At 46.4% G+C, this 22067-nt stretch overlaps 1 protein-coding gene across 2 annotated transcripts in view; it reads right to left on the reverse strand.

Annotated features, from left to right (window-relative positions):
- The window catches only part of PHC2 (polyhomeotic homolog 2 (Drosophila)), a 51693-nt gene extending 42181 nt beyond the window's left edge, over positions 1 to 9512 (reverse strand). Inside the window, exons 1-6 of one of the 2 annotated variants that reach the window (XM_008587087.1) lie at positions 9283 to 9512; positions 6477 to 6635; positions 5333 to 5410; positions 4723 to 4887; positions 2755 to 2841; positions 1279 to 1591 (exon numbers count right to left, since the gene is read on the reverse strand). In XM_008587087.1, the coding sequence (XP_008585309.1) occupies positions 1279 to 1591; positions 2755 to 2841; positions 4723 to 4887; positions 5333 to 5410; positions 6477 to 6635; positions 9283 to 9456 (976 nt within the window). In that variant the 5' untranslated portion in view covers positions 9457 to 9512. The remainder of the gene's footprint in view (positions 1 to 1278; positions 1592 to 2754; positions 2842 to 4722; positions 4888 to 5332; positions 5411 to 6476; positions 6636 to 9282) is intronic. The other variant, XM_008587088.1, reaches the window with a different exon arrangement.
- Between the last annotated feature and the right edge of the window lie 12555 nt (positions 9513 to 22067).

Consider the following 22067-nt stretch of genomic DNA (forward strand, 5'->3'; position numbering starts at 1 on the left):
CTCTGGCTGTCAGGTCATTTGCTCATGCTTTGAGGCTCATGTGCCATTTCCTTTGAGAGGCAGCATCTCTGACCCACCCTGCTGGCAGTGAGTTGACCATGTGTGCCCAAACTGTACCTCGTCCTTACTCCTCTAATAGAATTTATCAAATTGAGTGGATTTGCTTGTATGTCTAGCTGTCTCCTTTTGACTGTACACTCCTTTGGGTAAGAAATCATATTTTGATCATCTTGGTTATTCTAGTGACAAGCGCATAGTAGGTTTTCAAGAAAAAAAATGCAGGTTAGTTTGGATGGTAAAATGGTCCGGATGAGGACAGAGGGTCAGTGGTTGTCTCAGGGATGAGACCAGGGTGATTCTCTCCTAAATGCAAAGCCATGTGGTCCACCACTGTATTTATTTCTGTGGTATAACAGCGTGGGCTTGTTCCCTAGACTGATAAATCTGGCTTCTAGGGCTCTTGGCAGATTTTCCCATTAAAGATTGCCTATAATAGGCAGTGCTGGGAGAATTTTAGCAGGGAGGGAAAGGAGTCTAGCCAGGGCATACTGACTCATCCCCTTCACAGAACTTGCCTCACAAGTAATCAGTTGGATTTTTTTTAATCTGCTAGAATTTATTCTCAAGTATCACCCTCACTGGACAGGTTGTCTTGGCTCCTCTCCTCAAGGCTAGATAGCTCCTCTGTTTCTGATAGTGCTCAGAGCTTAGATGAACTTCAGCACTCAACACACTATATTGCACTGTACTCATCTGTCTCCCCAGCCAGACTGTGCCCTCCTCAGAGGGCAGGGCCCAAGTCTCATTGATCTCTGCACACCCAGAACTGGCAATGCGATTGGCAAATAGTGTCAACAAATGTCTGCTGTATGGTCAGAAAATAGACTTTCCACTTCCCCGTCTCCCTGGGTGATTCATACATGTTTCTGGCTAGCCCCTGTCCTTTTTGCTGAGCTTGGAGAATTTCAAAGTAGTCCAACTGCCAACCTCCACTCACTCAAGGTTAAGAGCTATGACTGTAGACTCCAGGATTCATCATTGTGCCCTTGTGAAGAAAGACTTGTTTATTTCAACTGATGTAGCTTCCTTCCTTAAAGTGAGACTAGAAGCATGAAACACAACCAGGAGCTGATGTACACCTCGGGACTGGGAGAGAGGAGAGACAGACAAGTGACTGGTATTTTAGCAAGTCCATGGGAAAAAGGAGTTTGAAAGTTTCCTCCTGACCCATAGTCCTCAGTTTTCTGGGCTAAGATTCCTTCCTCCTGGTGCCCTTACCTGGTGCAATGAGGGGGTGGGCAGCCACAGCAGGAACCGTCCGGCTGAGCCCAGCCCGGCCCTCCATGCTCCCTGGCACACTGGTGTTGCCATCTCCTTTCTTGAGTGGCTCCATCACACTGTCAGTTATGCCAGGCTTGGCACCTGCAGGGGAACCCTGAGCAGTATTTCTGCCCTGTGATGGGGTAGGCAGAGGCTGGCTACCACCAGGCGTGGGTTTCAGGGCCAAGCTGGGCAGGACAGGCTGAGTGGGGGTAGGGCCCGAGGCTGCTGCAGCTGGTGTCTGCTGTGTTCGGAGGGTCAAGTTCTGTACCTGGAAAAGAGGGATCTATGGGAGTCTAGAGAATGCGGGTAGGAGCAATGCCAACACACAACTAAGAGGAGGAAAGAGTTAGGGATGGACCCAGGAATGGCTGAACAGGATAGTGAGTTGAAAAATAAGAAAGAAAGAAACAGAAAGAGTTAGGGGCTGAAAGAGGAACCAGGAGCAGGTGGTTTCTGAAGACCACAAGAAAGATCACTAGTGATTGGACCCATCAGCAGAAGAAATTGAATTCGGAGGGGGATTATTGCCCAGGCTGCGGTAGGCAGGGCAAGGGAGGACAGGCTCTCCACGTTCTGGTACTAACCCTCCGCCCCCAAACTATCAGAATTGGATGCATACCACGCAGAAATAATTCCAAGATATAGCAGAGCATGGGGCTTTCCACACTGGAAAAGGCCAGGGCAAAATTAAAAGTTAATTGACCAGCAAGGTCCACGAGGCAAAGGACGGTCTTGTGCTCAGAAGAAGGTTAACGCCAGGCCTTTCTGAGACAGCCTTCATGCTAATTCAGTTTGGTTCCTGGTGCCCTCTGCTGGACGCATGGAGGTTGTACCAGACTTTGAAAAACTTGCTACCTAATCCTCTCTGCTCCGGGTCCCCATTCTGGACATGGGGGTGGGGGAGATGGGAGCAGGAGGGTGTTCCTTTCCCTGGCTGCCCACGGAGTCCTCACAGCCACAACAGCATCTGTGTGCTCCCAGCAGAAGGTAGGAACCCTGGACTCATCTTTGCTCCCTCTTCCATGCCATTTTTCCTGATTCCTAGAAGTGCTAGCGTGTATAATCAGAGTGGGGTTTTCCGCTTATGAAGCAGCAACAACAGAATAAGTTACAGTGGGGAAGGTGTAAGGCACAGAAGGTTGCACTGACCACCCATTACTGGCAATCACGCTAGCCTCAGCAAGCTGCTCTCTGACTCTTAACCTATGTTTGAGGGAACAAAACAGTCCAGAGGGTCTGAGGACATCTGGATGGAAATTAAAGAGCAAGTCTAGGAGTACTGGGATATCCTGTCTCCCACCTGCTTTCCTAGAAGATCCCAGTCTTTCCAAAGGTTCAAAGCTCTTCCAGGGCTTATGCCCAACTCCAGCATCGGTCCCCCTCTACAGTGGTGCCCAACCCCCTGCCCTCCCACAAGCATGGAATCCTCACCTGGGCAGGGGTGGGGGGCCGGGCGGGGGAGCCAGTGCCGAGCTCAGGCTGCACAGTAGCGACGGTGGCCGTGGGCGTGAAGATGAGCTGAGGGGACAAAGGAACAGTGCCGCCTAGGCTCCTAGCTACCTGCACCAGGTTACCTGGCTGGGCCTGGAATCACAGGAAACGAGGTGCCTTTTACCTGCCCAATGTGGGCTCAGCCACAGGGCAGAACAGTTTAGCCAGGGAGCAATTAGGGGAAGCCTAGGGAGTAGAAATAGGGAGGCAAGAAAGGGAGGGGACTAAGGGGACCACCTGAAACTCTCAAGAGGCTTGTAATATCCTGACCCAGGCTGGACAGTGAAGGAGCGGGGGAGCCGCTCTGGGGCTGCACCCAAGTCAAGTGTCCTCCAGAACCTCTGTGAAGGGACTGTATTCTCAGGACACCCTGGAGTCACTATCTGCCCAGCACCCTGGGGAACAGGGATCTTGGGCTGACAGATGCCCTAGGACCATTTCCAGGTCTAACCACTTCTGACCCAAGAGCTGGTCAGAACAAGACTGTCTTCCAGAAGGCATCAAATGAGATGTATTTGTTTGGTCATTTTCTAGTCAAATTTAGATCTGGGGGTGCCTAGAGACAACAACAGTAGAGGAACCAGACTGCCTGGAGCTGTACTGGTGTCTGAGCCTCATCCTGCAGGGATGCAGGTTATATGGTGTTCTCGGCGTGACACCCCGGTCTCATGTGTGTCTAGCTCTGTATCAGTGTGAATGTGCTGGTGTCACGACAGGCACTTTTCCTAGAACTCAGTGATGACACACCGTGCTCATTCCTCTGCACATGCATGCCCTGTTTCAGGGAGGGAGGCAGACAGGTGTAAGGATCCCAGCCGGGGCTGCTGAGTAGGACATGGGGATGAGTAAGCTGAAAACAAAGGCAGGTCTGGGTGGTGTCACAACGTGGCTGTCCGGGTCCTCAGGGAAATGGAAATCTATTTCATGCTGTGTCTAAGAGGCTATTCCCTGGGACTGGAGATGTGCCTCACACAATGAACTCAGAGCCAAGAACAAAAATGCAGAAGCAAGATTAGAAAAGCTCCAAGTGTCAAGTTCTGGCCACAAGAGCACAGGTAGGGGAGGACTATATTGTCTTCAGGATGGTGTCTAGGGGTTGAGGGAAGAAATCTTCAGAATGCGGGGTATGAGCTATGATTCACAGTGATCTGAGCCAGACATGGAGCTGTATGTTATTGCCTCCCAGAGAGTATGCTGCCGTTCTCCTAGGAAATTCATCCAAATCTTAGGAACCTGTTAGGTTCCTATGGACCTCTGCAGTCCTTAGGGACAGGTGCAAAGGAGAGATTCTAGGTATGCATGTCCAGGGCTGGTGCTACCCTGAGTACACTCTGCCCAAACATGCTCACCTGATCCTGATTAGAATAGGGTCCCAGTGGGGAGAGCAGTGGAGGTGGCAGCATGCCCTGAAGCTGGCTGCCACCTTCACCACGGGTTGGAATGCACCTTGGCCCTGAGCTAGAGGTGACCAGTCCTTGCAAGGACTGTCACAGTGGGGGAAGATCCCATTTCTATAGAGCACATGGACATCAGTGTCTTTTTATCTTATATGCCGGAGTGTCCAGGACCACTTGGGCATGGGCCTTTGCATTGTGTACCCTAATCAATTTTGAGGAGTAATTTCTGATAAGAAGGGGACAATTCTGTTTCACTCTAGGAGAAGGAAAGGAGGCATCCTGGATAACTTTCTCTATTTCAGTCTGGAATCCCACCCTTCCCTGAGTTATTGGGCCAGTGCCAAAGCCCCACTCAGCCTTCCAGGCCCACTCTTCCTTAGTCCACCCCTTATCTCGTGCCCTCTGTCCCCTAGTACTTCTTTCCCACCCTTCTCTAATCTCCCAGCCCCCAGCTATGTTGCCTTTGTCCTCCCGGCCCCCGTGAGCCATGGCCCAGGCTGTGGGTACTCACCATCTGTGCCCTTAGATACATCTGTGCTTGGCTCGCAGTCAGGGCTGGAGAAGATGTGTTGCCCAGGAGCACAGCCTGCTGGGCAATCCCAGAGGCTGTTGCTGAGTTGACACTCTGAGCCCTGTTGATGAGCTGGGCTGCTGCTGGGGAGGCTGCCAGATTGATCTGATGAGAGAGACACGTGCAATAGGAAACAGGAGGTTGTGGTGAAGTGTGTCCCCCGCATCCATTTGTTTCTCTCCCCCTCTTCTGTTCCTTGGTTTACTTAGCCTTCTTTAGGACCAGCTCCGGTCCTTGGGCCTTGGAGCTTCCCCCAGCACTGCCCCATCACTGGCCTACGTGCAGAGTTGCAGGGAGGATCCACTGTAGAGAGAACTGAGCTATCAACAGAGAGCTTTGACATTGGAAAAGTGATGAGGGTTATGAATATAAGGGTTAGAAAGAGGCATGCACTTTTTTCTTCTGTCAAGAGCAACAGATTCTAGCCATGATGCTACCTGGCTAAGGATTCGCCACAGTGGGGTCTGGGATTCATGAACATTTTAGGCAAGGAGGAAGAGGCTGGTCCCAGAGCTGTGGGCTTTGCCTGCCACTTGCCCATCCTACTCACCGAAGATGACTGGGCTGGAGCCTGTGCAGACACACTGCTGCCTGAAGTGCTCCCTTGTCTGTTGGCCACCAGGCTTGCCTAGAAAAGAACAAACTCCTGTCACTAGAGTCCCAGTCCTCTCCTAGTACTTCTTGGGCTCTCATCTTCCAAAGGAAGCACTCTAGGACAGTGGTAAGGAGAGCAGCTTCCAGAGTCAACCCCCAACCTGCTTAATCTGTGTGACCGTGAGCATGTGCCCAGTGTCCTCCTTCATCAGATGAGATGATAATAGTGCCTACTTGCAGGACGGCTGAGAAGACTGAATGAGGCAGAGCACTGACACTAAGCACTCTGGCTGCTAGCTATTCCTATTGCCCAGTGTTTCCAGTTCTCCTCAGCCCGCCACTCCAGCCCTCCATCACACCTGGCTCAGGGGCTCCCATGCTGAGAATTTACACACACCGTGTGGAGTGTCCAACCTGCCCCTCTCCTCTTGCCAGCTTCTTCTCATCCTTCAGGTGTCAGCTTCAATGTTAGCTCAGCAGACAGGCCTTCCTGGCCACCCAGAGTAAGGTCATCCTCTTTATCATTCAGTCATGGTGCTTTTCACAACTTAGATAATTAAATATTTTGTTTCTTTGTCTATTTTGGTTCTGGTTTACTTGCTATCTCCGTACTATCAGCTCCAAGAAGACAGGCTCCACAGTCTACACAGTACCTGACATGAAAGTTGCATATAGTAGCTACAAAAAGCATTTTGTTGAATGGGTGAATGAATGAATGAATGTGTTCTCAGCCACCAGGAGGAGAGAGAGCAACGACAGACAGATAAGCTGAACGGGCAATGCTCTTCTCTGGTGAACGCCTCCTTAGAATCCACTGTCCCTTCCCTAGTAGTGCAGTGATGTGGTTGAGAAAGGGGCTCCCCCAGTACTTCTTCTCTGCAGTATTCCAGCCGCTCCCCTCACTAGCCATGTGACCTTAGGCTCTGCTCCTCACCTGTCAGGAGGAGATGATGGCAACAGTGCCTGCCTCACAGGGCTCTGTGAAGAGGCAGGAAGAGAGCGCGCTGAAGCGCACATGCAGTGCCCGCCTGCTCTCCCTGCGCCTCCACAGCCATGACAGCGACAGTGAGCACCTGCGTCCTCGCCATGCCCACTCTCACCTGCTGCACGGCCGCCAGGCTCTGGAGCTGGGCGCTGCTGAGGTGCTGCTGCTGAAGGGCTGCCGTCTGCAGCATGAGGTGCTGCTGCTGCGCGGCGTACATCTGCTGCAGATACTGAGCTGCGGTGCTGGGCTGCCGGTGCAGGGCCTGCTGGATCACCTGAGTGGGCGGGAGACAGGGGACATGCTGTTGCCTGCAACTGGCCACAGAGCATGCCCCTTCTGCAGCAATGCCTTGTCAACCCCAGCCCTCCCTGACTGCTCAGAGAAGGAAGGACACCAGGACCGGTGGCCATTCTCCAGGGTGTGGGAGGACAGTTGTGGCAGAGCTTTCTGAATGTCTACCTTGTCCACCCTGCATCTCCCTTCAGCTCCTCCCCAACAGGGCCTGCTCCTGTGTCGGCCACCCTAGTGAGGAGTCCAAGCAGCACAGCAATGCTCTAACCAACTCTTGGGGCAGCAGGGAGGCTCCGGGAGACTGTCCCATGCCAGGCTTATTAGGCACCCCTCCCCACACCACTCTTCAGCCTCAGAGGAGGTGAAGCTCAACAAGGTGGCGGGAAGAAAGAGCCACATCAGAAGGGGGGCCTGTCCCGGCTTTAGCGATAGCCAGCCGAACCAGAACGTAGGCAAACACAACATCCTCTCCTTGAAGGCCAGGGCTTCAAGGCAGACTTGGTGCAGCTCCCAGGTTCTGCCCACAGCTTCCTGGAAAGTCCTCAGTCCCTCAGAAGAAGGTTGCCTTGGCCTTGCAGAGCAGGCCAAGGCCACAGGAATGCTACATTTTTCTTTTATTCTTTCCCTCCCTCTCTCTTTCTCTCCAATGCTCTTTTTAGCTGCTGTCTCCCATCCTCTGGCCTTACTGCTTCTTCCCTCTTTCCTGAAGGGATTGTCTGAGCAGCAGTCTAGAGGAAATGACAAAAGGCAGCTCTCCCATCCTCCCTCACCCCAGGAACAAAGAAAAGTGAACACTTTCCCCCAGCCCTAAGATCCCTGTCTTCTTATGAGGCCCAGAGACACATCTCCTCCCTTCTCCTTACTGGCTGCCCTCCTTTCCTCCCTTCCCGGTTGGTGCCCCACACTCGCCCCAGCCACGCTTCAGTCTTCTTCCTGCCCTTAGCTCTGCTGAGTCCCTGGACACAGACAGGGCTGCTCCCAACCCTGGGCTCTGCCCCAGCAAGTGAGCCTCTGGTTGGGAGCTTAGCATGATTTCTAGGGCTGGTGGCTCTGGGACAAAACAACCTCTGGGCTCAGATCTGGGGTTCTGTGAAAACAGGCTGTCATCACAGATTCTCCATGGGTTCTGGTGTCTCCCCAGACACACCCATCCCATCCCAACTCTTCCACATGTTTCCCTCAGATTCCAATCCTCTTCAGGATCTCCTGAGATCCTGTTTTATATGAACTCTATTCTTTTTATCCCCTGTTCTCCCCAGAATTATTTGTTCTTATGCCTTTTGCCTAGGCTTTTCTATGTTCCTTAGACTCCTGAAAGTGACCTCCCCAGCAGTTCATCCAGCAGTAGTTGAGAGGCTGTGACTCTTCCTCACTAGAGGATATAAATGAACAGAAACAAAAAGAGCCCCTAATGGTTCTGTTTGGGTATGATCTTGGGTTACTCTACTTGCCAGAGCATAAACCCCAAATCCCTTTTGCCTAAAGTTGTGATGAGTGGTAGAAGGTTGGCAGATCCTAATGTCAGCTGCTGGAAACTAGAGCAAAAACACTCATGCATGAAGGGGACAGGGGAAGAGGCCAGGGTGGGGTCAGGAAACATGGTTGTATTAACTATGAGGTAGAGATAACTGGGAGAGGGAAGAGTCCAGAGTATCTGATGGTGTCTTCTGTAATTAGATTTTTCAGGCCCTCTCACTGTCTGCTGTGGCTTCTCCCACATTCTTTTATCTGGGCCTAGGGCCAAAGCAGGATGATGTCACTTTTCTAGTATATCCAAACTGTGATAGCAAAGTTACTTAGTGTAAATACTTCTCGTCTGTGGTCTCTCTTTTCTGCCTGTATTATCTGGGAACCTCAAACAGACACTAATGATTAAGAACACAGGTTTGGGGTGAGTTAGGCTCAATTTTTTTTTTCTTTTTGTCTTTACTTGAATGACCTTGGATAAGTTGCTGCCTTCTCTGGGCCTCAGTTTTTCCAACTACAGAATTATGCATAATAATAGCTATTCTCACAGCTGGAGGAGAAGCAGATAAATGTGCAAAATGCTGAGCACATTGCTGGGCACACAGCGGGTGGCAACACATGGCCGTGATCACAGTTTGGAACAATGTGCAATCACCTGGAAGGCCTCATGGGGTAACACTTTGCAAACTGCTGCTTTAGGAAAGAAGATAAAAAGCTGCAAACACAAAGGATTGTCTTTGAAAGCTGTCATTGAAATGCTGTCTTTAGATTTGTTTCTTACAGGGCAATGGTCATTCAGATAGTGGAGTTGGGTTGTGGCTGAGCCTATTCATTGTTTCTGTTTGTTATTTTTACTTGTCTGCCTTTCTACTTTCACACACCTATCCTCCCAAAACAGCACTCTGGGAGCTGAACCATCAGATAAGAAAGGAGTTTTTCTGATCTGCTAAGCATTCTCCCTCTCTCCAAACTTCCTTGATTGGACCCATCTTGCTTTGCTCCCCCTCCTCTAACTATGCACAAGTATATATCTACTAACTTACTCCATACACCTGTTCCAGAGTCAACATCCAGGTGATCTCCCCAGGCCATGCCAACCCCTCCTCCTGGCTAGCCCTGTAGATGATCAAAGAACACAATTCTTGAATCGATTCAAATCTCACCTGCACAGTCTGCCGATCAGGAATACCACTGTACACAGAAATCTGGGGCCCAGTGGGGCGGCCACTTCCACCACTGCTGCTATTGTTACAGCCAGCGCTGCTACTGGCCCCGCTGGTACTGCTTGTGACACTGGTGCTGCTGGATGTATGTGGGACTGGCAGCTCATTCTCCATGGCCTATAGAATGGCACTGTCAGGGCGCTCAGATGGCAGAAGAGCAGGCTGATGCTAAGGGGGAAGAGGCAGAAGTGAAGTGTTTAACAAATGCTTACTAAAGAACACCATATATGCATCAGCTTTCCAAACAGCCTGAGGTGGGGCCATTTGTGAACTGAGATCTTGGGACACACTTACCATCAGAGGACAGGGCCAGGCTTGGTTCACTAGGCAAGATTTAAAATTAAATCGGGCAAGGTCTGCCCAATTCTAAAGCTTATGACCTGTTCATTCTGCCACAGGAGATAAACACCAGTAAAGGAGGCAGATTTCCTCTAACCTTCTCCTTAGGAAGCATCTCTCACCCCATCAACCTCTTCCTCTCTGGTGTGGGGAAACCGAACATCAGAGAACTTATTTGTCCATATTTATGCAGCCAGCTAGTGAAAGAAGTAGGATTAAAAATCTAGAGAGAACAGAATGAGAGAAAAAGGCAAATAAGGAGGCAGTAAAATAAACAGTAGTGTTTGTTTTGTTTTGTTTTTTTTTGTTTTCAAAGCCAGGAGAGCTCCAAGTATGTTTGAAGTCTCCGTTTTCTTCATTATGTGCTTACTGAGTGCTCTCTGAATCTAACGCTGAGCAGGCTACTTACTACATTTAGCAATTTGGTTAAAATCTCAGGTTTTGGACTCAGAAACACCTGGGTTTGAGTCCTGGTTCTGCCACTTTCTAGCTGGGAAACCTTGGAAGTCACATTTGTCTGACTTTCTGTTTCTTAATATGTTAAAGGTGATAGTATGCGGCTTGTTGGGAGCATAAAGAAAAACGGTGTACGAAGTGCTCAGCCGTGTTAAGTATATACTGAGTGCTCCATAAAAACTGGCTATTATTCCGGTTTTTAATATTGTCCCCAGCCTGGTCCCCGCTGTCCAGTTCCAATAGATCAGGCTTCTCTCAAGATGGAATTGGCTGAGCCTCTTGGAACCTCCTATCCCAGTCAGTTAGGAGAGCCAGAAATTCCTTCAGGGACCACCCCACGGTTCACAATCAGAAGTGGAAGGTGGACATTCCTTGAGACTATGTGCTTGGGAGTGGAGTGGGGCTGGGGAAGAAGGAAAGGGTAGTGGGAAAGACACACCCAGATCCTAGTTCATATTCCTCTCTTTTTCTTCTTTCATGCTATTCCTAAAATTCTTATTTCTATTTACAAGATTTTCCTTCTACCCATTCCTTCCTACATGTAAAATAACATTTCTTTGTCAGCCCATCATAGACATTCAATCCTTTGCTTACAGATTGTATCAATTTAATACATGAAGAAAATATGATTTTTCACATTAATGAAAGCATTGATTAGTTCAAAGACCCAAAACAGTCATTAATGTCCTGCTGTCATCTCCCCAGTGCTGCTCAGTGTGGGGTTTGTTCCTCAGGCTGCTTTCTTCAGACTGGGTGGGTTTCATTGTGGGCTGAAAAAAGTGTGGGCGAAGGCTGAAAGACAGGAATGTTGGGGGTCAGGAAACCCAAGCCACTCCCAGGTGGCAAGCAGCAAGTTGCTTATGGCTTCCAAGGCAGTGTAACAGTCTGCGAACTGAGCTCACGACCTGGGTTTTTCAGCAGTGATTGCTCCTAATGTTTGTACTGCTCTTACTGCCACAGGGCAAAGGCTCTTGTCCATGAATTCCCTTTGTTCTAAGCTGCATTCAGTTCTGGGCCTCATTATGTCTTCTCACTCGTTAAGAATGCTTATGATGATAATAATGATGCAGGAATCAATGAAACAGCAAAGTCAACAAGTATTTCCTGTGCCCTGCTCTGTTGAAATCCACCTTGTCTTATGTTCTAGGGAGGGAAATAGAAAGTGGTAGAAGGCACAATTCCTGATCTTGAAGAAACTGAAAAACTAGTTGTAGAGATGGGGCTCAATTGAAACTTTAAGGATCACCAAGCAACAAATTAATAAATGATAGTTCCGTTCAAACACGGAATACTCTACAAAATCCCAAGGTTCAATGCTTCACCTCCCTTTCCCAAAATGTTGACCAGAATTGGGTTTCAGTTCTTGTTTTCCATCCCACTCTAGGAAATCTCAACTGAAGTACTTATAAACATTAAAAATAATATAGGAAAATAGGGCAGCAGCCACAGCGAAGTAAGAGGATAGGATAATCCACATTCTAGATGATCAAGCCTCAGCTCTGTTTGTTTTCCTCTGGCAGAAGCCAGGGTGGATACTGTGCACAGTGTATACTCAACTCTTGCTGAGAAACAAAACAAGATGAAATTCTAAAGAAAGCATGGCACTCCTTTACAGAAATGCTGCACTGGCAAGGGCAGCCACTGCTCCCCACGCCGGGGAGAGAGACTGACCTAGTAGCCTGGGGACACAGGCCCAGTGCACTTGCTGAACTCTCCTGCCCACTGTCTCCCCCCTTCTGCGGCAAGCATGCCCTTCCCTTCTCTCTTCCCTCTCATTCTTGGCACCCTTGCCTTTCCTGTCTCACTAGCTTTTGCTCCTCCAGCCCCTGGCTTTGCCACTCTTATTCCTGCCCCTCGTCCCTACCCTCTCTTACACCTGTGCCCACACTCGCCCTCTCTCCATTGGTCTCTGACAGCTGCTTCTGTGTGCTCACACTCACCTTGCTATGCTTTGGCTCTCTTGAATTCCAGCATGTTCTCCCCCTCACTCTTGCTTACTCTCCTGCCCTCTTGCCCTTGTGTGATTAATCCTGACTGATTGCTCCAGTTCCTAATGAGCTCCCTCTCCCACAGTCTCTCCTGGCCCCACTCACCCTTGACTGGGCCTCCCTCTGCATCTGGCTCCTTCTGGCTCTCTTGGGGACTGGCTCCCTTGCCACACTGCTTCATTCTCTCTGTCCTCACTTGCGGTGTCCCCCTGCTTGAGGATCTCTCTCCCCCAGCCTGGTCAGCACACCCTTCCTCTTTCATTCATGCACAGGCATTTTCTCACTCCCCAGATATTGCATTCTCATGCCTGCTCTCTCTCCGCCTTGTACTCTCTGTTCCAGCTCATGCTTTTGATAGCTACAGCTGTCTTTCAGGTATGCGCTCTCTTTTTGGCTCTCTCTCAATCATTCATGTAAAGAACAGAGGAGGGAAGGACAGACTCTGACTAGAGGACTAGGGGATTAACTATTTTTAAGTGTGCGATTCAGTTACGTTAACTACAATCACAATGTGCAACCATCACCACTATTTATTTCCAGAACCTTTTTGATCACCCAAAACAGAAACTCTGTAACCACTGAGCAATAACTCCCCATTCCCCATATCCCCCTGCCTATCCCCTGGAAATCTCTAATCTACTTTCTGTCTCTATGAACACTTCGGTTGTTTCCACCTTTGGCTATTGGGAATAATGTTGCAATAAACATTGGCATATAAGTATCTGTTTAAGTCTTTGCTTTCAATTTTTGGATGTATACGTTGCAGTGAAATTGCTGGATCATATGATGATTCTGTGCTTGGACATGTGAATATCCAGTTGTCCCTGCACCATTTTTGTTGTTGTTGTTATTGTTTAAGTATTTCACATTTAAAAAAATTTTATTTATTTATTTATTTATTTTTAAAAGATGACCGGTAAGGGGATCTCAACCCTTGGCTTGGTGTTGTCAGCACCACGCTCAGCTAGTGGCAAACCGGCCATCCCTATATAGGATCCGAACCTGTGGCCTTGGTGTTATCAGCACCGCACTCTACCGAGTGAGCCACAGGCCAGCCTTAAAAAAATTTTATTTTAAATTGACAAATAATAATGATATATATTTATGGGGTACAATGTTGTATTTTGATATGTTTAGAATGTGGAATGATTAAATAAGGCTAATTAACAAGTACATCACCTCACATACTTAATTTTTGTGTTATGAATATTTAAAATCTACTCTCTCAGCAATTTAAAAATATACATTATTATTTATTATAGTCACAATTCTGTGCAATAGATCACTAAAGGTTATTTCTCTTGTCTAACTGAACCTTGGTACACTCTGATCAGCATCTTCCCTTTACCCATCTACTCCCTCCCCGCAGCCTCTGGTAACCATCATTGTACTGTCTACTTCCATGAGTTCGACTTTTTTAGACTGCACATATAAGTGAGATCATGAAGTATTTATCTTTCTGTACCTGGCTTTTCTCACCTAGCATAATGTCCTCCAGGCTCATCAGCGTTGTCATAAATGATAGGATTTCCCCCTTTTTAAAGGCTGAATAGTATTACACTGTGTATACATACACACACATTTTCTTTATCTGTTCATCTGAGGATGGATGCCTCAGTTGCTTCCACATATTTGCTATTCTGAATAATGCTGCAATGAACATGGGGGTGCAGATATCTCTTTGAAATAGTGATTTCGGGCCGGCCCGGTGGCGCACTGGATAAGTGCGCCGCTTGGGAAGCGCGGCGGCGCTCCCGCCCGAGGGTTTGGATCCCACATACAGACCGGTTCCCGCTCACTGGCTGAGCGAGGCGCGGGAGCAACACCGAGGGTTGCAATCCCGTTGCCGGTCCCCGGTCCGGTCCAGGTGCAACACTGAGGGTTGCGATCCGTTGCCGGACACGGAAAAAGACAAAAGACAAAAAAAAAAAAAAAAAAAATGAAATAGTGATTTCGATTCCTTTGGATATATTCCCAGATGTGGGATTACTGGATCCTATGGTAATTCTATTTTTATTTTTTTGAGGAACCTCCATACTGTTTTCCAAATGGCTGTATTAACTTACATTCCTACCAACAGTGCACCAGAGTTGCCTTTTCTCCACACCCTTGCCAACACTTGTTATATTTTGTCTTTTTGATAACAGCCATTCTAACAGGTATGGGGTGATATCTTATTGTGGTTTCAATTTGTCTCTTCCTGATGATCAGTGATTGTGAGCACTGTTGCACACACATGTTGGCCAGCCATATGTCTTCTTTTAAGAAATGTCTATCTAGGTCCTTTGCCCTTTTATTGCTTGGGTTATTTGTTTTCTTGGTATTGAGTTGTTTGAGTTCCTTATGTATTTTGGATATTAGCCCCTTATCAGATGTATGCTTTGTAAATATTTTCTCCCAACCCATGGGCTGTTTCCTCACTCTATAACTGTTTTCTTTGCTGTGTGAAGCTTCTTAGTTTGAACCAATTCCATTTGTTTATTTTTGCTTTTGTTGCCTATGCTTTTGGAGTCATATACAAGACATCTTTGCCCCAGACCAATGTCATGGAACATTTCCCCTCTGTTTTCTTCTAGTAGTTTTACAATTTCAGGTCTTACATTTAAGATACATTTTGAATTGGTTTTTGTATACAGTGTGAAGTTGGGGTCCAATTTAATCGTTCTGCTTGTGGATATCCAGTTTTCCAACACCATTTATTGAACAGACTGTCCTTTCTCCATTGTGTGTTCTTGGCACCTTTGTCAAAAATCAATTAATTAACCACAAACATGTGAATTCATTTCTGGGCTCTCTATCCTGTTCCATTGATCAGTGTGTCTGTTTTTATGCCAGCTCCAGGCTGTTTTGATGACTATCCTACACGATTTGTTAAATTACTTTGGTTCTTGGGCCCACACAGTTCCCTGCTAGGCTGCTCATGTGGTATGTGAAGCCTTCCACGATCTGACCCTGCCCGTCCTCCTGACCTCATTTTCCACCCCTTTGCATACTACACTCTCACTGGGCTCAGAATCACTCCAAACAACCTGAAGTTGTGACACCTTCCTACCTCTGTGGCTTACTGCTGTGGTTCTACTCACGCCGACCCCTTCCCCTTAAATGTCTTCCATCCATTTTTCACTTAACTAACTTCTTATCTTCAAAGCAACTTGACTCTCCCATGAAACATGCACTGAATGCAAACTCCTCCAACTCTTCTTCTCTTGCTTCCTTCAAATTAGGTCCTAATTTCTTCCTTTTAGCCACCTAGATGGATGGCTGCTCCTGTAGCATGCTGTGCTTACCTCTGTCCTAGCACTTACAATGTAATATTACAAGAAAGCTACTTGCTTGGGAGTCTGTCTTCCCCCTGGGACTCTGAACTCCTGGAGAACAGGGATCATGTCCTATTTTCCCATATACTATTTTCTGGTAATTCATTCCATAAACATTTGTTGAACAGAGGTGCTTGAAATGCAATGCACTCGAAAGCTTAGTTTAATTTTCATCTCATCCACAGAATTCTCCCTGACCAGTTTAAAACATAAACCATCTATGATTTAACCTCAGTACCTTCCATCCGTGGTGTCTATACTAATAATAGTGATTATTTATTGAATGCCTACTACTTGTCAAGCACTATAGTAGATGCTTTATATACTCATAACCTCCCTTATGTGGTGGGTATTATTATCCCAGTTTTGTCAATGATAAACTTATCTAAGTAATTTATCTGAGGTTATCACAGAAAAATGAGGTCTGACTCCAAAGCCAGTGTTCTTCCTGTGATACTCTTTGCAACTTCACCCATAACCTCACCTCGAGCCATTATTTCAATGACATTAGGCAAAGTCCATGTCAGAGCACACTATATGTTAAAAGTTGGAAAGGAACTCAGATAACTGAATTTAGTCCCTTATTTATCAGTTAATGTCCATTAAATATTTTACTTAAAAAATAATCTCTCTATATTATATATATATAAAGGATAATATGCTTGTGTACCCATCAAGCATATCAAGATTACCATAATCTTCCTTGTTTTTTCTATTCTAAAGCTGAGGCCCAGTTTTTGGGGAAGAAAGTGACTTACTCAAGGTGACATGGCTCCTTTGACTCTTCTCCAGTACCATGGAAGGCACTCCTAGAAAACCTAGTGTCTTCATGGTGGTAGGGACTTATTGAACTAGAGGGTTGGCGTTTGCTATATTTCACTTTCTTATTGGTCTCCTAGTGGAAGGGAACTTGAGTTAGAAAGAAACATAGTTAATTAGGAAGTGTGGACCAATATGGTAGCTTTCAAACTCATTCTTCTACAGTTTCCCTCTTGGAACCAAAGTTTTTTTTTTTTTTCCTTTTTGTCTTTTTTCGTGACCGGCAACGGATCGCAACCCTCAGTGTCGCGCCCGTACCGGACTGGGACCGGCAACGGGATCGCAACCCTCGGTGTTGCGCCCGCACCTCGCTCAGCCAGTGAGCGGCCGGTCTGTATGTGGAATCCAAACCCCTGTCGGGAGCGCCGCCGCGCTCCCAAGCGGCGCACTGTAGCAGTGCGCCACCGGGCCAGCCCGGAACCAAAGTTTTCATATCTCCCCACTTCCACCTTCCTTCTACCTCAAAGCTCGGAGCTGTTGAGAAGTAAAGGAAGCTTTCTGGAATCCCCATAAGGGCTACTGAAGCATCTGTGGACTTTCATTATGTCTTGCCCTCTGGTGTCCCACATTAGAAAATCTGAATCCTTCAAACTTTCACGGTATCTAGACTTTAAGCATTTTACCCACCCCTATTCAATTTCCTTTTAATTCTTCTTATTCCTCCCTTCTCTTCCTTCTAACTAGTTCCTTATTTCTTCGCCAAGGCCACCCATCGCTGTGGACTCCCACCATGAACCACAGCCAAATCTCATTAATGGCTAACATCCAGAACTAGAAGTCTGTTTTTCTCTGGGTTCCAACTCACTGTGTTATTTTGTGTGAGTCCACGCTCTGAAGGGCTGTGATTCCTGTTTCAGTCAGTTCTCTCCTCCCAGCCACAAGGGACCGCTTTGGATGATGTGCTGACTGTAACTGGCTTGGATAGTGATCTTATTACTGGTCTCTGCTGCCCACAGGGCCTGAGACCAGCTGTGGAGAAATGCTGATGGTTCTGCCCTCCCAGGAGCCGCCAAGTCTAGGAAACACTAGGCTTTTGTCCCCAGGGTCAGGGAAATCCATTTGGTATGGATTATAGCCCTGATAGAGGTTCCAGGGAAGCAGAAGAGAAAGATACTGAGAACAGAGCTCTCCAAATCTAGCCTGAAGCCCTGGGGTAGGGTGGGGTGAGATTTTTCATAATGGAATCAGAGCTTGACAGGAAGTGGGAGGTCTACTCAGCCCCATAATGCCTGCTGGTATTGTCATGCCTGTAGAGGCTCACTACTGCGAGTTTGAAAAGGCAGGGTGAGGGTGTTCCTTTGTTGTGGCTCTGCCTCTGCTCTTTGGTTGCCTCTCTGTCACGGGCACAAGGCGATAGTAGCAGAAGGTGCAGATTCCCTAGACTTCGGGGAGCTAGGAGAGCCCTCATTGCACCTCCAGGCTGCTGCTGAACATAAGTATCCTGAATTGCACCAGTCTAATGTGCCACTGGCAGCAGACTGAAGCTATGACACATTGGGAGTGGTCCAAATGGATTCTGCTCAAACCTCCTCAAAAATTCCCTTTCTCTCCCTAGTCCTCTGCATGTTGCCACCTTTAGTGTCTCTACAAAATAAAGTAAATAGATGAAGGCCAACAAAGACAGAAGTAAAGGATGAGAAGTTAAAGCTGATCATATAGTCCTACCAATCAAAACAGAATGACTTCATATGAAACAGAACACCATCAATTTAATGAATAAACTCTGAAGCTTTACTGTTTTCCACAAAGTTTATAAAAGGCAGCCTATATCAAGTATTTATATTATAAGCTGGTGCTGTTTGGTTGAAGAATATGAGGAAGAAAGGTTTTGATCTCATTTGGAAGGGATATATAGTTAAAGCCACATTATGCAAATGCTGAGTGTTTGGGGACTGAGCAGGAAGGTGAGTTTGTCTAGACTCAGGCAGCTTTAATCTCAGTGCTCTAAGGCAGGGCAATATATATATATCCTGTATCTTTTATGCACCCTAATCCAATATGAGCTGTGTTCTTATAAAAGAACACATGTGAAGAGACAGACACACAGGGAGAAGACAGGCATGTGAAGATGGAGGCAGACACTGGAGTTATGCTGCCACAAACCAAGGACCACCAGCTGCCACCAGAAGCTAGGAAGAGGCGAGAAAGGATTTCAGAGGTAGAATGGCCCTGGAGACACCATAATTTCATATTTCTAGACTCCAGAACTGTGAGACAATATATTTCTGTCGTCTTCAGCCACCTAGTTTGTGGTACATACTTTGTCACAGCAGTCCTATGACACTAATATACTGCCAGATACTAAATCCTAGTATCTAAATACTAGCCTAAGAAGTCAAATGAAACCAATGATAAAAAAGAGTGCAAAGACACAAAAAAAACAGCCTTGTAACATAAGAGCTTTGCATGCTCCAAAGCAGGGGTTCTCAAAATGTGGTCCCTTGGCAACTCTCCAAAAATGCAAAGTTTTGGGTCCCACTTCAGACACACTGAATTGGAAATTCTGGAAATGGAGATTAACAACCCGTGTTTTCACAGGCCCCCCCCCCCGGGGGATTCTGATGCCCATAATGAAGTTCCTGAAAGAGATGGAGGGGGTGGGATGGGGGAGTTACCAAACAGTTTCTTCCCTGATAAAAATCCCAAAATAACTCCATGGGGAAAGGCGAGAATGTTGGCAGCACTCAGTTTAGAGAACTTCCTGCTTCTCTACAGCCTCATCGCCTACTGTGTGCCCCCATACAGCAGATTCCAGAATTAGTCACAGTCTTTGTCTTATGTTTTTGCCCAGACTGTTTCCTCTAAGTATTCCCTGGCCCGAACCCATTCATCCTTTGTGATTCAACTGTAATGTCCACTCCTTTTAGAAGCTTCCCTTTTCTACCCAGCTGGATTTGGTACCTTCCTCTGAACTTTGATGACATAGCAAGACCACTGATTTTCTCACCAAGCAATGACTCTATTATTTTTAGATCCCTAATGCCTAACATAGTGCCTGGCCAGCAACAGTAAATATTTGTTAAGTGAGGAATGAATAAAGTTTGAAGCTCTACTGGTAGATCTTAACCCCCTGATGAGGACCCCTAGGTTAAAGACAGGGAAGCACCTGTGAAAATACAGCATCATCTGAGAAGGTACCTTTGAAACTATTAGTAGCCATTACACCATTACTCAAATGTGTTGGTCCAGATTACTACTCTCAATAAATGGGGCCCAGGATGCATAAATTTTGATTTGGGAATGGAGCAAAAGGGGAAAGTGAGAGATATGAGGTGTTGAAGTGATGGGTATGGGGACTCTGGTCACTGTAGAGGGTAGATGTAGAAGCTTCTGGTCATAAAATCTGGGTTCTAGACCCAGCTGTACCATTTACTAGCTGGGAGTGATGCATCAGCAGAGTGTGGAGATGATAATACCTTACCTATTACCTCATAGAGCTTTTGGAAAAATGATACAAAATAGATAGAGGAAAGCATTTTGGAAACAAGAATAACACAAATGCAATGCCATGAGAGAGAGTTTAGGAAGAGAGAGAAGTTCAGTACTATGAAAATGCACAAGCATCACTGGGGCATAGTATATATGAATGCAACCCTGGCCAAGTTACTTAACCTCTTTGTGCCTCATTTTCCTTTTCTGTAAAATGGGCAGAATAGTACAGATTTCATTAGTTTGTTTTAGAGAATAGGTGAAATAATGCACTTAAAACATCTAACACAGCTCAGGTTTTCTTTTTCCCCAGAGAAAAAAGATACTTGAGGGTTCTGTGAGCTCCAGACCCAACCCTAGCTTTACAATCGGCCCAGCTGGCAAGATTACTGGCAGGTAAAAGAGCCCGACAACTGGTGTGGTCGTGTAGCTTTATAATTGGCATCACGAACAGGATTCCGACATTAGCCCGTAGCACAGGTGTTCACATAAGTGCACTTGTGTACATATGTGTTTTGGGAAGATGGGGGAAAGCGAGATGCTAGAAGCTAGTTAGCGACTGCTATTACTAGATTAAATTCTCCATAAAGCTCCAAGCTGTGCAGTAAAGGTGCTTTAGAAATCCAGAGAGGAAGTGAACGTTCAATAAGCATTCTTCTTGGGGCTATTTCTCACGCAATGATTGATTTATCAGTTTTCAAGTTATCTGGATTAATATTAAGATTAGATTGCACTGTGAACAGGTGTATGACTTGATATTTTAGCTTCCTGTCTCCACTCCCTTCTTCCTTCTTCCTTCGGACAGTTCCCTCTCAAGGCCCTCACTGCTGTGGCCCAGACACCATTTAGGGGACTCAGCCATTCCTGAGGCTTTCTCCTGCTCTGCTTCTGCCCCAGCAACTTGTCATGGCAGCTATTTCATAGTGTTGGAATCACAAAGCAATTCCAGAGTCCCCCAGGTCCAGCTCTGGGGCCTCCCTACTCTAATTTGTCCCAAATAATAGCCTTTAATTGCTATTAACATTTCTTTCTAGCAGAAATATACTGCATGTCTGTGGCCAGCCTATGACCTACTGTGGCTACCAGCCTTTTGCTTTCTATTATACTTGGAATGTTCTATTCTATTTTATACTCATAAGTTTGCTTTTTCTCCCTCAGCATACCTATAGGCTTTTAGCTTCTAATGTTTGTAACCCAATCTCTACTATTGGCAGGGGAAAGTGATCTAAATGGGTAGTTTCCCCTCAACCCTGCACAGTTTTTCCAGTCAAGTATAACTCTACCCTACTTCTTTTCTCATATTAGTAAAACTTAGGTAACTAATTTTGATAACTAAGGTAGGCAGAACTAGGACTACAGGGTGGAAATTATAAGGAGGTAGATTTAAACTCAGCAGAAAAAAACACTTATTAACAATGGGAACTGTTAAGTGGAATGAGCTGCTTCATGAGGAATTAAGTGTCTGGTCGGTGCAGGTGTTCAAGCAGAGGCCAGGCAACCACTTGGCAGGTGTAATTCATGCAGCATTGCCTCTAGGGTCTCTTCTAACACTGGTAGTATATAATCCCATGAAGACCTTTTACTGGACACCAGAAATCCACCTGTACTTTTTTTTAACTTTTCCATTTATGAGCATTACATGCTAATCTTGTTTTTCAAGCTGCAGGGCAGTTCCTAACTGGTTTTCATCATTCTAGTTACTAATGAAAAGAATAAATTCCATTAGTATGAACTTCTTGATGCTCATTATCTACTTAAAGTGGAGGAAACCATTGTTCTTACTTCATGGATGGGGCAGCCACAAAGTGGCTAAGTAGAAAAGTTGATCTTTTTTTGAACACACGTCAGCCACCTAACTAGCTCACCCAACCCCCATCCATCCATCCTCTCCATATTTACTGCACAATTATTATGTGTTTAGTACTCAACAGAATACAAAAATGATTCTGATATTGACTGTGTTCCCAAGGAGTAACAGTTTAAGAGAAGAAATAAGAAAAGTACATAAATAAACATAACAGGAGTCCGCAAAATTTTTCTATAATGGGCCAGATAGTATATATATAGTTTAGGCTTTGAAGACCACATATGATCTCTGTTGCATATTCTTCTTTGATCCCCCTCCCCCAACCATTTAAAAAACGTAAATACTATTCTTAGCTTGAGGGCTTTGCATAAACAGGTTATGGGCTGGATTTGACCCATGGTTCCTGGTTTGCTGACCCCTGAAATGTAATAAGGTGTAAAGTGATAACTTTAGGTTGAATCAGCTAAAGTTTCATTTGGGCTGGGTCTTTAAAGATGGGTTTGATTGGGACTTTGGAAATGGGGAGAAGGAATTCTAGGTAGAAGTAGATCATTACCATTACACATGGTC

This window comes from Galeopterus variegatus, unplaced genomic scaffold (assembly GCF_000696425.1).
Source record: "Galeopterus variegatus unplaced genomic scaffold, G_variegatus-3.0.2 Scaffold4246, whole genome shotgun sequence".
Classification (NCBI taxonomy): domain Eukaryota; kingdom Metazoa; phylum Chordata; class Mammalia; order Dermoptera; family Cynocephalidae; genus Galeopterus; species Galeopterus variegatus.